This window comes from Galeopterus variegatus, unplaced genomic scaffold (genome assembly GCF_000696425.1).
Source record: "Galeopterus variegatus unplaced genomic scaffold, G_variegatus-3.0.2 Scaffold468, whole genome shotgun sequence".
NCBI classification, from domain to species: domain Eukaryota; kingdom Metazoa; phylum Chordata; class Mammalia; order Dermoptera; family Cynocephalidae; genus Galeopterus; species Galeopterus variegatus.
The window spans coordinates 69,034-83,769 of NW_007726579.1; the positions used below are offsets into that span (position 1 = coordinate 69,034).

General features: G+C 36.5%; 1 protein-coding gene across 4 annotated transcripts in view; it reads left to right on the top strand.

The window, feature by feature from the left end:
• SPAST (spastin) overlaps positions 1-8,844 on the top strand; it is a 67,475-nt gene extending 58,631 nt beyond the window's left edge. For all 4 annotated transcript variants that reach the window (XM_008569140.1, XM_008569142.1, XM_008569141.1 and 1 more), the window contains 4 exons: positions 246-325; positions 1,557-1,627; positions 4,195-4,235; positions 7,265-8,844. In XM_008569140.1, coding sequence (XP_008567362.1) covers positions 246-325; positions 1,557-1,627; positions 4,195-4,235; positions 7,265-7,387 — 315 coding nt within the window. In that variant the 3' untranslated portion in view covers positions 7,388-8,844. The remainder of the gene's footprint in view (positions 1-245; positions 326-1,556; positions 1,628-4,194; positions 4,236-7,264) is intronic.
• Positions 8,845-14,736: the final 5,892 nt, after the last annotated feature.

The following is a 14,736-nucleotide window of genomic DNA, read 5'->3' on the forward strand; positions in this document are numbered from 1 at the left end:
GATAGTAGTAGCAGCTACTTCCTTAGTGCTTTATTTGGATTACCTCCTTTAATTCTCTCAGGAACTCTCAAAAAAATAGGTAGCTTTAACTTCATTTAACAGACATGAATGAGGCTCCAAGGTGACAGTCAGTCAGGATTTGAACCTGATTCCTGCATATTTTATTAAGCTCCTTCTCAGCTCGTAAATAATTATTTATTCTGATATAAAATTAGAATGGACTGATAATTCTTTTTTTTTTTCAGACAAGATTACTTTTACTTAAAAATCTGTTGTGTAAACAAGGAAGCCCATTGACCCAAAAAGAACTAGCACAACTTGCTAGGTGAGTAATTTGATTTGGTTTATCTTACAGCTTTATTTATTTTGGTGAAGCATTTTTTTTCTGTTACTTAAAATAAGCTCAAGTATGACATGAGTAATTCATTTATCAGAAAACTTGTCTCATCCTCTCCTTTCTTTACCTTCTTTCTTACCTCTTATTCATATATATATGGTATTTAAATTTCAATTTCTATGTCTTTTACAAGACATGACCTAATTATCTAATGATGGGACTATATCCTTTTTATACATTTATTAAAATTTATAAGTCGTAGTAAAGTAATTAAAAAATTTAAAGCATCTCATATCTACCCATACAAGGACATTTTCATATAAACTTGTTCTTTTGCATTATGCAGAATTTTTTAAAACTTTTACATTTTAATCTTTTTTATAAACAGTATACTTAAGTAGGAACTAAATATAGGAGATGCACTCGTGAATCTTAGAACCTGAAAAATGTCATAAAGTAATTTAAAATATTCATGTGAGTACCAAGTAATTTTAGTAAGAGAACCCTGAGTTCCCAGAAACCTATGAAAAAAGAACAAACTCAATTCTTGGAAATATTGTGGTCTTTCTTCGTTATTCCAATAAAGAATTCTGCTAGTAATGTTTGATCTGTGAACCTATTTAATGATAAGTAAATGCCTTTTTCCCTGTTTTATTTTCTTCCTGCTCTTTGTGTCCCTTCCGTAATTCTTAGTTCCCCTTGATAATCTCTTGGCTGCCCAGGACTCTTCACTGTGGCATCCTATTCAGGTGTGCCTCTTTTTGCCAATGCTTTCTATCCCAGACCCTTCTTTCATCCTATCTGTCCTATGTTTAAAGAAATCTGCCTTGATCAGTCTTCATTCTGTCAAGAGAATGCTCTTTGCCAAGTTGAAGACAAATTAACTTATATAGAAGTAATTGTGGTTATGTGTCAGTTGGCTACCAATGGCTTGTAGATGTTATCTTTCCAGGTGACAGGTTTACAGTTTGATAGAGCCTCCTGGAGATAGTATGCCTTAATCTAAAGGAATGTTTCTAATGAAAATTTGAGACATTATAAGGAGCCGGCAGTAATCAGTCTTTTTGTTTAAGCAAATGGACCTTTCTGTGCCCTTAAAATCAAACCACATAACTGTCAGCTTACTGACAAAGGCAAACTAGTTATATACCCTCTTATTATGTGGAGATTTTAAATCTGCAAAGATGAAAACAATCTATTTTTTTCTTTCCCTTTACAGAATGACTGATGGATACTCAGGAAGTGATCTAACAGCTTTGGCAAAAGATGCGGCACTGGGTCCTATCCGAGGTAAGTGCACAAGAGCGTGAAACATTTAGAACTATTTATTATATCACTTTAGAAGCTTAAGAAATCCCTACTGGAAAAAAAAAAGGAAAGAAGTCCCTACTGAGACATCTTTTTTTATTGTCAGTAAAGCTATATATTTGAGGCTTTGTGGGACCACACATGGTTCTTGCAGTCATTATCATCATCAGCTCTTTTTTTTTTCTTTCTTTAAGAACCCTTTAAAAATGTAAAACCATTCTTAGCTCACAGGCCATACAAAAACAGTCATGAGCCAGAGTGGACCATGACCCCTGACCTAGACAACAGGTTTCACTTCTTGATAGTAGGTAAGCGCAGAAAATTCAGAGAAAACGGAAACTTTTTAAATAAGCAGAAAATAGTAATAGAGAAAACATACTCATATCTGTTTTCTGGTTCTTTACATTTTAATAGTCTAAAGTCATTTGAAATTAATGTTTCTAAAGGAATTTATTTAAAGAGAAGTTTTTACTTTTTATGTTGTCTTTTGAGAATTGCAGCAAAATATGTCATTCATTGCTATGTTTTTTTTTTTTTTTGTCTTTTTTCCGTGTCCGGCAACGGATCGCAACCCTCAGTGTTGCCCCCGTACCGGACCAGGGACCGGCAACGGGATTGCAAACCTCGGTGTTGCTCCCGCGCCTCGCTCAGCCAGTGAGCGGGAGCCGGTCTGTATGGGGGATCCGAACCCGCGGGCGGCGCGCGCCGCCGCGCTTCCCAAGCGGCGCACTATCCAGTGCGCCACCAGGCCGGCCCTCATTGCTATGTTTTTTTTTTTTTTTGTCTTTTGTCTTTTTCCGTGTCCGGCAACGGATCGCAACCCTCAGTGTTGCCCCCGTACCGGACCAGGGACCGGCAACGGGATTGCAAACCTCGGTGTTGCTCCCGCGCCTCGCTCAGCCAGTGAGCGGGAGCCGGTCTGTATGGGGGATCCGAACCCGCGGGCGGCGCGCGCCGCCGCGCTTCCCAAGCGGCGCACTATCCAGTGCGCCACCAGGCCGGCCCTCATTGCTATGTTTTTTTTTTTTTTTGTCTTTTGTCTTTTTCCGTGTCCGGCAACGGATCGCAACCCTCAGTGTTGCCCCCGTACCGGACCAGGGACCGGCAACGGGATTGCAAACCTCGGTGTTGCTCCCGCGCCTCGCTCAGCCAGTGAGCGGGAGCCGGTCTGTATGGGGGATCCGAACCCGCGGGCGGCGCGCGCCGCCGCGCTTCCCAAGCGGCGCACTATCCAGTGCGCCACCAGGCCGGCCCTCATTGCTATGTTTTGATTCAAGTTAGTTTGTTGATTCTGAAATACCACAACTGGGGGGTGGCCAGGTTAGCTCAGTTGGTTAGAACATAATGCTGAAAACACCAAGGTCCAGGGTTTAATCCCTGTACCAGCTAGCTGCCAAAAAAAGAGAAAAAGAAATACCACAACTGATTGTTTTTAGATTAGATACGATTTAACTAACTATGATATCACTTTAGAGTAGATGTTCTCAGCTACATTTTCATGGCCAGCATGGGTAGTGGACAGGTGATGTTCTCGTGTATGCACTCAGATTATTGGCTATGATGATAAAATAGAACATAGAATATGCAACTTCCAGAGCACTAGTTATAGCTCCACCCATTTTCTCACTCAAGAAAGTACAAGGGGTCTTCAAAAAGTTGATGAAAATATTTATATTATCTTTTAATTCTATTTTTCCATGAACTTTTTGAAGTACCCTCATACAATTGAATGAGAAAGATGGTACCATAGTTTCTGCTGTAATTTGTGTTAAAAGCATACATTATACAAAACCTTTTTGCTTTCTTAAAAATTACTGGTAACACATCTCCCACAGTGAAATAGGGTACTGATTAAGAACTGCTTTGGAAAATAATAAATGAAACCTTGGGAATATGTTTTGAGACTTAGGGTAAACAAATCTTGTTCAGATAATGGGCTCACAAATTATTTATACATTACTGTTTCTATTTTTTTAGAACATTCTAGCTATTATTCTGAAGGAGACAAATTTGGGGGTTTAAAATAAAAAAACTAAAGGCTTTTGTAAAGAGCAAGTTGCATTCTTTTAAGGTCATTTTCAAATTTGTAGACTCGGGCCGGCCCATGGCTCACTCGGGAGAGTGCAGTGCTGATTACACCAAGGCCCCGGGTTCGGATCCCATATAGGGATGGCTGGTTAGCTCGCTGGCTGAGCGTGGTGCTGACAACACCAAGTCAAGGGTTAAGATCCCCTTACCGGTCATCTTTTAAAAAAAAAAAAAAAAAAAATTTGTAGACTCTGTTGTTCTTGGGCAATATGCAAGAAATTGAATGCCTCCCAGTTCTTAAAAAGAAATACTCTTACAAAGGAATATTATTCTACTCTTAAGAAGGAATATTATTCTATCCTAAATATTTATAAATTTGATATGCTCTCAATGTTGATTAATGATTTATATTGAATTTATATTGAACAGGTACTTTTAAGATCATTATCCTTTGTTTTGCCCTTTAGCAATTTAAAACTCCAAAAAAAATTTTTTAAGTGCCTGACTTTTATATTTTACAGAACTGAAACCAGAACAGGTGAAGAATATGTCTGCCAGTGAGGTATACTGTTTTACAATTATATTTTCTTTGTTTTGGTCTTCTATATTGTAAGACTTATATTTTTTGTCTGGATTTTCCACTTTATTTTATTAGAAACTAGAGAGAGTTCACTTCCCTTCATTCAAAATACGGGGGGCTATGAAATTAGTCTCTTATGTTGTTTTTTGGTAATGGACAAAAAAAATATAGTCATTGGGCCGGCCCGGTGGCGCACTTGATAGTGCGCCGCTTGGGAAGCGCGGCGGCGCTCCCGTCCGAGGGTTCGGATCCCACATACAGACCGGTTCCCGCTCACTGGCTGAGCGAGGCGCGGGAGCAACGCTGAGGGTTGTGATCCCGTTGCCGGTCCCCGGTCCGGTACGGGGGCAACACTGAGGGCTGCGATCCGTTGCCGGACACGGAAGAAAGACGAAAGACAAAAAAAAAATATAGTCATTAAGTAATTTTCTATCAAATCATCTTATGAAAATACTAAACAGAAGAAAATTATAGAAAACTTGAGGATTTTATACACTTTGAAAAGAACCTATGGTTATAGGTTAACACCTTAATGTTGTATTTTGTTAGTTTTTCAACTAATAAAACTAATTTATTAGTTTTTCAACTAATAATGTTGTATTTTATTAGTTTTCAACTAAAAATAACTCTATTGCATGAGGTGTCTATTATTGCATAATAAATCACCCCAAAATTTAGCGGTTTCAAATTACACATTTATTTTCTCACAGTTTCACAGAGAAGAATTCAGACACAGTTCAGGCAAGTCCTCTGTTTCAGGATTTTCTCACAGGCCTGTAAGCAAGCTGTTGGCCCAGGGTCTCTAATAATACTGCGATCAAGATGTTGAGTGACTACAAGCCTGAGGAAGGATCTGCTTCCAAGACCACTCATGTGGTTGTTTGTCAGATTCATTTCCTCATGGGTTGTTGGTCTGACAGTCTCAGTTTTCACTGGCAGTTGGCTGGAGGCTCCCTTTAGTTCCTTGCCGCATAGGGCTCTCCAACACAGCAGTTTGCTTCATATAGGCCAAGAAAGCAAGAGAGTGTCACCAAGATGGAAGTTATAATCTTTGTAACCTAATCCTAGAAGTGACATCTCATTAGTTTTGCCATAATAGGTTCTTTAGGTCCATTTCACACTCAAGGGGAGGATACTGCACAGGGGCGTGTGTAACAAGAAGCAGGAATCATTGGGAAATGTACCAGAAGCTGCCTACTACATCTGTAAATCAATTAGTTTTTTTAATGTTTAAAGGGTCACCCTCAGCCAGTGAAATCTGCTTCTAAATTGAGATGAGCCCTCTCAGTACTACTTCAGAATTTTGAAAAGCACTCTTGCTTTCTGGGAACAAGTTATTCTAGGCACATCTTGAATTTACCTGTCCCGAGACATGGGATCAGTGGCTCTCTAGGAACCCTGGTTCATTTTAATGGAAAATAATATTAAAACTCCGGGTGTAGAGATGTATATTACTGTTTTTTATTACTACTGATATTAAGTTAGCCTATTCCAGTGACAAGAGCCTGATAATACCCGTATTTTTTCAATGTCATGAGTTCATTCTGATAAAGTACATTTTTTTCCAGTGTTACTATGTAACATGCGTACTTGAATTTTTTAATTCCACACCTAAAAGTATAATTGCATCCACCATTTTTTAATTGTCATAAAATTATTTTTTACTAAACATTTAGCTAGCAAAACTAAAACTACTGAATGAATTACAAGAAATAATATTACTGGTACCTTTTGTGACCATCCATTAATTATATATATTCAGGTTACATCGTTTATAATTTATAAAAACTTTTAAACAACTGGATGAAAGTATACAGTGCAGCTTAAAAACTGTTTAAAAACTGGATGAAAGTATACAGTATAACTTAAACTTATATAGTATAAAATTAAACAAGTTTATTTTTAATCTAGTGGTTTTAGTATTAATAGTCTGGTAGTGATTTTTAGCTGTTAGCCTTTATGAGTTAATATTTATAAAGCACTTAAAATAGTCTGGCAGACAGTGAGCACTATGTAGGGATCCATTAAATAATTTTAAAATACATAAATACTCAATGGTGGCATTTTATTTTAGAGATTATGGAAGTCCATTCTATCATTCCCATTTATATGTATTGTTTTAATCTACATTCCCAAAGGCAATTAAAAATGTCAGAAAATAAGACCAAGTTAATATAAAATATAAGGAATATTAATATTAGAAAATTTCAGATACAAGCATCCTACATGTCACAGTTAAAGAGCAATATTTCCTTTTTTTTTTTTTTTTTTTTAAAGATGACTGGTAAGGGGATCTTAACCCTTGACTTGGTGTTGTCAGCACCATGCTCACCCAGTGAGCGAACCAGCCATCCCTATATGGGATCCGAACCCGTGGCCTTGGTGTTATCAGCACCGCACTCTCCCGAGTGAGCCACAGGCTGGCCCCAGAGCAATATTTCCTTTAAAGTCCCATGTGTTTCTTATAACCCCGCTTTTCTTTCTAATAAACCTAGCATGAATTTAGCAAGAGAATGCTTGTGGTAAGTTAGACTCGAGAATGCAAAATTCCATGAAACTATACATTAAAAAAAAAATGGAAGGAAATATGCCAAATAGTGGTTATATACATTTGAGTGGTGGAATTGTGAGTGATTCTTTTTTCCTATTTGTCTGTATTTTGTCAGATTTTTCTGTAATGAGTATGTTTTGTCTTAATAGTGAGAAAGTATCGTATTTTAAAATGTTAATGCCTGTAAACTAAACATAAGTAATAAAAGTATATTAGGGTATAGCATTTTTTTAAACTTTCCTTATATATAGTATATAAAATACATGAAAATGATTGGCATGATTTTCTCAGAATACATCTATGAGGACACTTTACAAAGTTAGGAAGTCTGAACTTTTTGAAGTACCCTCATGTGTATATTTATTATAACATAATAAACAGCAGCACCATTATGTTAATCTATCATTAACTATGGTATATGTGTTCACCATCTGTATTGTCATGTTTTTTAAAAATCTAGATGAGAAATATCCGATTATCTGACTTCACTGAATCCTTGAAAAAGATAAAACGCAGCGTGAGCCCTCAAACCTTAGAAGCGTACATCCGTTGGAACAAGGACTTTGGAGATACCACCGTTTGAGGAAATACCTTTGTAAGCCTGCAGAACATTTTACTTTAACAAGAGAGAAACATATGATCTTCAGTGTATAGTTACAGCTACAGAAACTCAGCCTAAGTTTACAGGACTTTTCAGAGTCTTACAGTTATTTGTATGAAACTTGAAGATGAACCAGAAAACAAATTTAAATAAAAGATACAATGCAAATGGACTATTTTGTTGTTTAAGGCCTTCTTGCCTTGATGGTCATAGTTATCCCTCTGGGCACTGTAAGTTAGAGCACAGCAAAAACTGATTCTGGTCTTTACCAATATAATCAAATGTAAATAATAATTTGTATATTGTGTTGCAGATAAAAGTATTCGAGAAAGAGCGAATGGTAGAAGACAAAAGAGCCTTTGGTTGCTTGTCTTCTGACATCACTTCTTAAAATAGTAATTTTTCCTGTTTTCATTTCTTACTGTTGTCTTAACTACGAGTGATTGGAATGCCAAGCACTGTTAAGTTTCTTTTTTTTCTTTTCTTTTTACAAATCCATTGTGCCAAATGAAACTTTTTTTCTAAGTTACAGTAATAGAAAAAAGTTATTTTGAGGGCTTTTTTCTTCTTAAATCTACAGACATTAAATAATTGTGTTCTTTTCACTTTTTTTTTTATTATTACCTTGCTACCAAACAGTTTAGAAAGGAATATAGTAACAACAAAGCAAATCTGGCAAAATGGGAAAGGTTTGAAGGTTTGAGTTAACTCTGTCATATAACATGTAGATCTGTCCTCATGTGACCTGCAGTGTTTTTTGGGTTTTTTTTTTCCCAAATATATTTGTCAAAAATCTATTATAGACTTGTTAACTTATTCCTGATGGAATTTATATTCTGCTAGAATTAGTCTAATATTTAAGAGAGCCAATTTTAACTGCTATAAAAATGGTTCCAGTGCAAGAGAAGAGAAATACTGGGAGCTGAGACATTTCTAATTTATTGCTTATTACTTTCTTACTGTTTACAGGAAATTTATAAGCCAGTGGAACTACCATCTTTTATTCTTAATAATTATTAATCCCTTCAATGAAACCTTAAAAAAAAACTGAATTTTTATACATTGCTTACATTTTATAGGGTTCTTGTGCTTACTTTATTAACTAAAAAGTTCTAGTCTGTTGATCTGCCTTTTGTTCCCCCAAAATGTACAGTAATTCTGTTTCTTGTTTGTATAAATATGCCTGGATTTTTATTATAAAAATGTCATTGTAGGAAGTAGAGACTCATATAATGGCCTTTTAAATATTGTAATAAAGGCAAATGGATATTTGCCCTTAGTTTACTGGTTAAAAACTTGTTTACAGAATTTTTCTTTGGTGCTTAAATGATGTTATGTAAAATGTCATGGGTGGAAAGGATAATTTTGTAGTAATAGAGATTTTCATTTAGGAAATGTGTCTTTAGTTTTGAGACAATAAATTAAAATATAAAACTTGCTCCTACTAGATAAGAATTATATAATGAAGACATATAGTCTTAATTTTATTCTTGCTCTTGTTAAAGATTTATCTGAATACAGAAGACGTATGATTTCTTAGTCTGTTTGTAGTCATAACTTAAATCTCATCTCTTACGTCTTTAGAACTCTGGATAATAAAATTGACAGTTGAGATAGAGAAAAAAAGTTTTAAAGCCAGAGGCATGCAGATTTTCTGTTCTAAGTAGTATCTTTTTACGGTCTCAGACATTAAAACATCAGTTTTAAAATATCAGTTATGAAAGATGGTGATGAGAACAATTGGGGAAGTCCCAAATTAAAACTTTTTTTTTTTTTTTTTGGTGGCTGGTATGAGTATCTGAACCCTGGAACTTGGTGTTAGATGGCTACACTCTAACCAACTGAGCTAGCTGATCAGCACCCAAATTAAAACGTTTTTTAAAAACTCATAAAATTTTGTTTTCATTTAGAAAGGGCTTAAATTATTGGTACCTGGATAACTGGCTCGTCACATTAGTGGATGATGTGGTTCCAGCTCAACTCTTTAAATATAATCTTTAAAATTATCATAATTCTATTGGGAAAATATTTAGATAATGAGGATTTCGAATGTTAAAAGATATGAAAGTCAAGTTAACATTGTCATAAACAGAGTTAGAAAATTATATTACTGTATGAATATTCATCTATGGCACAGAAGTTACTTTACTTTCCTGATCAAGTCTGAAGTTCAGCTGGTGCTAGAGAACTATTTTCTATGACTTACTATGACCAAATTTTATTTTAAAATAAAATTTCTTTCATAGATGGGCCATGAAAGTAAAATAATGATATAGTAGGAGGTAAGGGATTGGTTTGGTCTTTTTCAATGAAGATAAAAGTTGCTGAAGTTTTCTGAATTAATATTAGACTTAGATTTTGACTTTTTAGAGTTTGTGTTGAGCTCTGTATTATATTACTTCCTAAAAGACAGTGTTTAAACTTTAAGCTTTGGTGTTCTTATGTTACTATGGCAGAGTTTTGTAAACTAAATTAAAACTTACTTGGGCCGGCCCGGTGGCGCACTGCTACAGTGCGCCGCTTGGGAGTGTGGTGGCGCTCCTGCCGAGGGTTCGGATCCCACATACAGACCGGTTCCCGCTCACTGGCTGAGCGAGGGGCGGGTGCAGCACCGAGGGTTGAGATCCCATTGCCGGTCCCGGTCCGGTACAGGCGCGACACTGAGGGTTGCGGTCCGTTGCCGGACACGAAAAAAGACAAAAAGGAAAAAAAAAAAAACTTACTGATGTACTGGACTTTGAGCCAAGGGAAAGAATCAGTATTATCTTTCCAGACATCTTAAGGGTAAAAGCTTCTTCTAAGACAGTCTGCTGCCCATTGAGGTTATTAGGTTTCTGACTTGCAAATATGCTTTGTGTTTGAGAAGAATTGGAGGTAAAGCAGATACTAGAATTCTAAGTACATATACAGCAGTCTTTGTTTATACTGTAAAATTCTTTATATTTTGTACAAAAATTAATTATTTTGGTAAAATGAACCATTTACAGTTTGGTTTTGGATTCTGGAGTCAAAGGATTTTTCTTTAAATGTTTGTCTCAGTTTTAGTCTGGTCTTTTGTACTTTTCTTTGGAAGAAATGAATTAAAGGGTACGGCTGCACAAAGTGGGTTTTTATCCTAATGGATTGGAAATAAATGATAAATTTTATTTTGCCTTTAATTTTTTAATTTAAAACTTTTTGAGGTCTCAGTGGTTGCAGTCTGATAATGAAGACGTAGCTTGTATTGGATTTACCTCTTGTCAATAACAATTATAAACTCTGGAAAAAATATAAAAAGCTCTGGAGAACAACCAAAACCAGGCAGAAACTGCATAAAGTCCTATCTTAGAAGTGACCCACATTAACCTTCTATTCACCATAGCGCAATTTCCAGTTTGTACAGTTCATTTTGGATAAAATTAAAGCAGAATGTGGCAGTCATGCTCAGCTGGGGAGTCATTTGAGGCTTCTAGAACAGCTGGAAATTAGAAGGGAAATCTTGGAAAGGATAGAGCCTCAGAGAAATAAATCCCAAAATCTGCCTACAAATTCCTTTCAAACCCTTGGTAGATTCCCATATTGCACCTGTGCAGTGTGATATTTAAAGGAACTCAGCAGAAAGCAGTGGTTGAAGTTTAAAGAACTGAGCAGAAATTGAAGATTCTTGAGGATACAGAGTTTGAAATCTAAGTTCCACCATGTGGGGTTAAGTAAACACTATGTTTCTCATTTAAACCCCAAAAGAGCTATGCCTTAGGAGTGACAGCATCCTAGAACTGAGGGCTGTGCAATAGGACCAAGGGCAAAATGGAAAGTAACTCACTGTAACAAAGCTTAAAGTCAAATCTTCACATAATCATGGTTATTCATTAGTAATTTAAAGCCAGAACAAAACACAACATTCTTTAGGAGGAAACAATCCAGAGTCTTCACAACATATCCAGTACACAATGAACAATTACAAATCATGCAAAGAAAAATTATGTGATCTATAGTCAGTAGAAAATATACTAGTATAGAAGCAAATGCAGAGAGGATCCCTATATTGGAATGAACAGAGAATGATTTAAAATAGCTTTGAGATGTGTTTAAGAATTTACAGGAAAAGATAATGTATGGGCAGATTGGGATTTTCAGCAGAGAAATAGAAATTAACCCAATGGAAAGTCTCATAATGAAAAATACAAATCTGAAATGCAAAATGTATCTGAAATAAATTTTATTGGGTGGGCTTGACAGTAAAGTGGACATAGCAGAGGAAAGAGTAAACTGGAAGACAATAAAATTATCAAACCAAAGCACAGAGAAAAAGCAATAGTGGAAGTTTGAGACCTGCGGGTCAGTATTAATCTAATGTACCTGTAATTTGAGGTACAGAAGAGAGGAGAGGAGGGATGAGGTAAGAGAAATACTTGAAGCAATAATGCTTGAAACTTTCCCCAAGCTCTAAAAAGACAACAATGTACAGATCTAAGGAGTGCCATGAACCCCAAACAGAATAAACCCAATGACCACATCTGGGTACAAATTGTAAAAAATGAAGCAAAAAAATATCAAAAGCAGCCAATGGGGAAAATAACATTACATTCAAATAAACAGTGTTAGATTTCTCACCAGAAACAATTCAGAGATTGTGTAATGACATCTTCAATGTGTGAAGATTAAATAAAAGTTAATCTAAAATTCTATATCTAGTTGAAATATCCTTCAAAATGAAAAGAATTTGTTGCTGCAGACTGACAGTACAGGAAATACTTTAAGAAATTCATTAGGCTGAAGGAAAATTATCCTCAATGGGAAAATGTATCTGCATGAATTAAGAACCTTTGAAGTGATAAATATGTTTTTAAATATGAAAGTTCTTAATTTTTCTAAGTACTGGCTGTTTAAAGCAAATAAAATTTACAGGATTGTGCTGTTTGTAATATATGTATAAGTAAAATGTGGGACAAAAATAGTACAAAGGGCCAAAGAGGGCAGTAAAAGGAATTATATTGAAATAAGGTTATTACATTGTACCTAAAGTGGTATAGTATTAATGTCAGGTAGTCTGTGATAAATCAGGGGTGCATATTGTAATCTCTCACCTGGTTACTGAAAAAATAGTATAGTAAGAGCCATTAGAGAAGATAAAATGGATTACTAAAAATTATGTGATCGGGCTGGCTGTTTAGCTCATTTGGTTAGAGCATGGTGTTATGCAAGGTCAGGAGGGTTCAGATCCCAATACTGGCCAGCCACCAAAAAAATAAGATAAAATTACGGTTACCAAATCTAAGTCTTATGCACTATCTGGCATTCGAATAACCTTTTCCCCACCTTAACTAAAAAATAAAAATTATGTTATTGATTAAAAGGAAATCAAGAAAGGAAAAAAAGGGACAAAGAACAAGTAAGACAAATAGAAAACAATGGAGTGGTAGAGCTGAAATACAGCAGTGTCACTAATTAAGTTAAATCTAAATGAATTGCTCATTTACCGTCCTCCTTCCTGAATATACTGTTTTAAAGTTGTTGATTGGGCTCTCAAGGCTCTCTGCAGGTTTGATGATTCGCTAGGAGCACTTGCAGGACTGGGCAAATGTCATACTCATGACAATGATTTATTACAGTGAAAGGATACAAAACAAAATCAGCAGAAGGAAAAAGAATTGAGTGAAGTCCAGGGGAAACCAAGCACCAGCTTTGAACATCCCTCTCCCAGTAGAATCACACAGGATGCACTTAATTCTGCCAGTAACAAGTGACAACCTGTGAAATCGTAAAGCCTGTTAGGCATATTGAGCCACTCTGTTAGGGAATGGGGGGAATCCTCCCCCAAATCCAGGTTCTCAGATGCCAGCCAAGGACCAACCTTGCAAGCAAGGCATTCTAAGGATGGCAGTCTCAGGCCTAGCATTTTAACCCTTTTCTGCACAGTAGTGCAGATCAACATGTTCACAGTGGGGAGAGGGGACCTATGGTGGCCCAAAGTTGGGTGTTAGAGACCAAGCAGGGTAAGGAGGGTGTCTGCAATGACTTGCAGCTTGGTATGGGGTGTCAGGGACAGTGAGGGAGTTATTCACATGGTGGGTAGGGGCAACCTGAAATGAGGAATAAGCTCAAGCATAGAGAGGAAAGTCTGTGGGGAAAAGATGCCAGCAGAGATGGTAGATTGGTTGCTTACAATAAACTTGATCAAATAAAGTGACTATACTAGTCATAATGGAAGCCAGGTTTCTCACTGTCAGAGAAGGGGATTATAAATATAGAAAAGGAGAAAACTAGGATGAAGTCTGAGGTTGGGCTGGAATTGGATTTTGAAAGTGAATTCATCATTTAAAATTACAAAAAAAGAAATGTAAATATACTATTATGCATACATGTGTATGCATCTACATACTTTACCTAGTTCTGTCCACTGAGAAGGCCTTGGATCAATTACACCCCAACAGCAATAAACACATACAATACCCATATCTTGCCTTCCAAATTCTCCACTGTCTTAGTCTTGGGCTGCCATTGCAAAATATTATAGGCCAGGTGGCTTAAACGGAAATTTATTCTCACAGTTCTGGAAGCTGGGAAGTCCATGGTCGAAGTACTGGCCAATTTGATTTCTGTTGATGACTCCCTTCCTGCCTTGCAAATGGGCACCTTCTCAGTGTCCTCACATGGCAGAGAGAGAGCAAGCTCTCTGGTATCTCTTCTAATAAGGGCACTAATCCCATCATGAAGGTCTCACCCTCATTATCTCATCTAACCCTGAGTGCCTTGCAAAGGCCATATCACCAAATATCACATTGGGGGTTAAGGCTTCAACTTATGAATTGTGGGGACGGGGGCACAAAGATTCAGTCCATAATATCCACTAAAGGATCCAAGCTAATGCCAGGGCTAGGGCAGGGAAAATACCCATACAAGATGAGCCTGGAACATCTGTGCTAGAAAAGGAAATGTATAAAGGATGATAAGGATAAGTCATTGAAATGACACAAGCCAGATTGAAGGGATTTTTGTGTGACAAATTTGAGCACCTGTTTGTCGAACTCCAGACCATCGATGACTGACCTGTTTAGAGTTTACTTGAGTACATGCAAGGCATCAGTTAGTTAATGATTCAACAATTTTTGATGCATTATTAAAATTAAATGATTGTCTAATTAATTCTAATATCTTTGTTTTCCTTAAATGGGTGGCTTGGTGAATTTCATGAGCCAAGCATTGACCCATTTTTTCTGGTAGCCATATGGCTTTGTCCTTTGATTCATACCACCCAGTGGTTATGGTTTTTTTTTTTGGTATCCCGATGTTTCTTTGTCCTTTGATTCATACCACCCAGTGGTTATGGTTTTTTTTTTTGGTATCCCGAT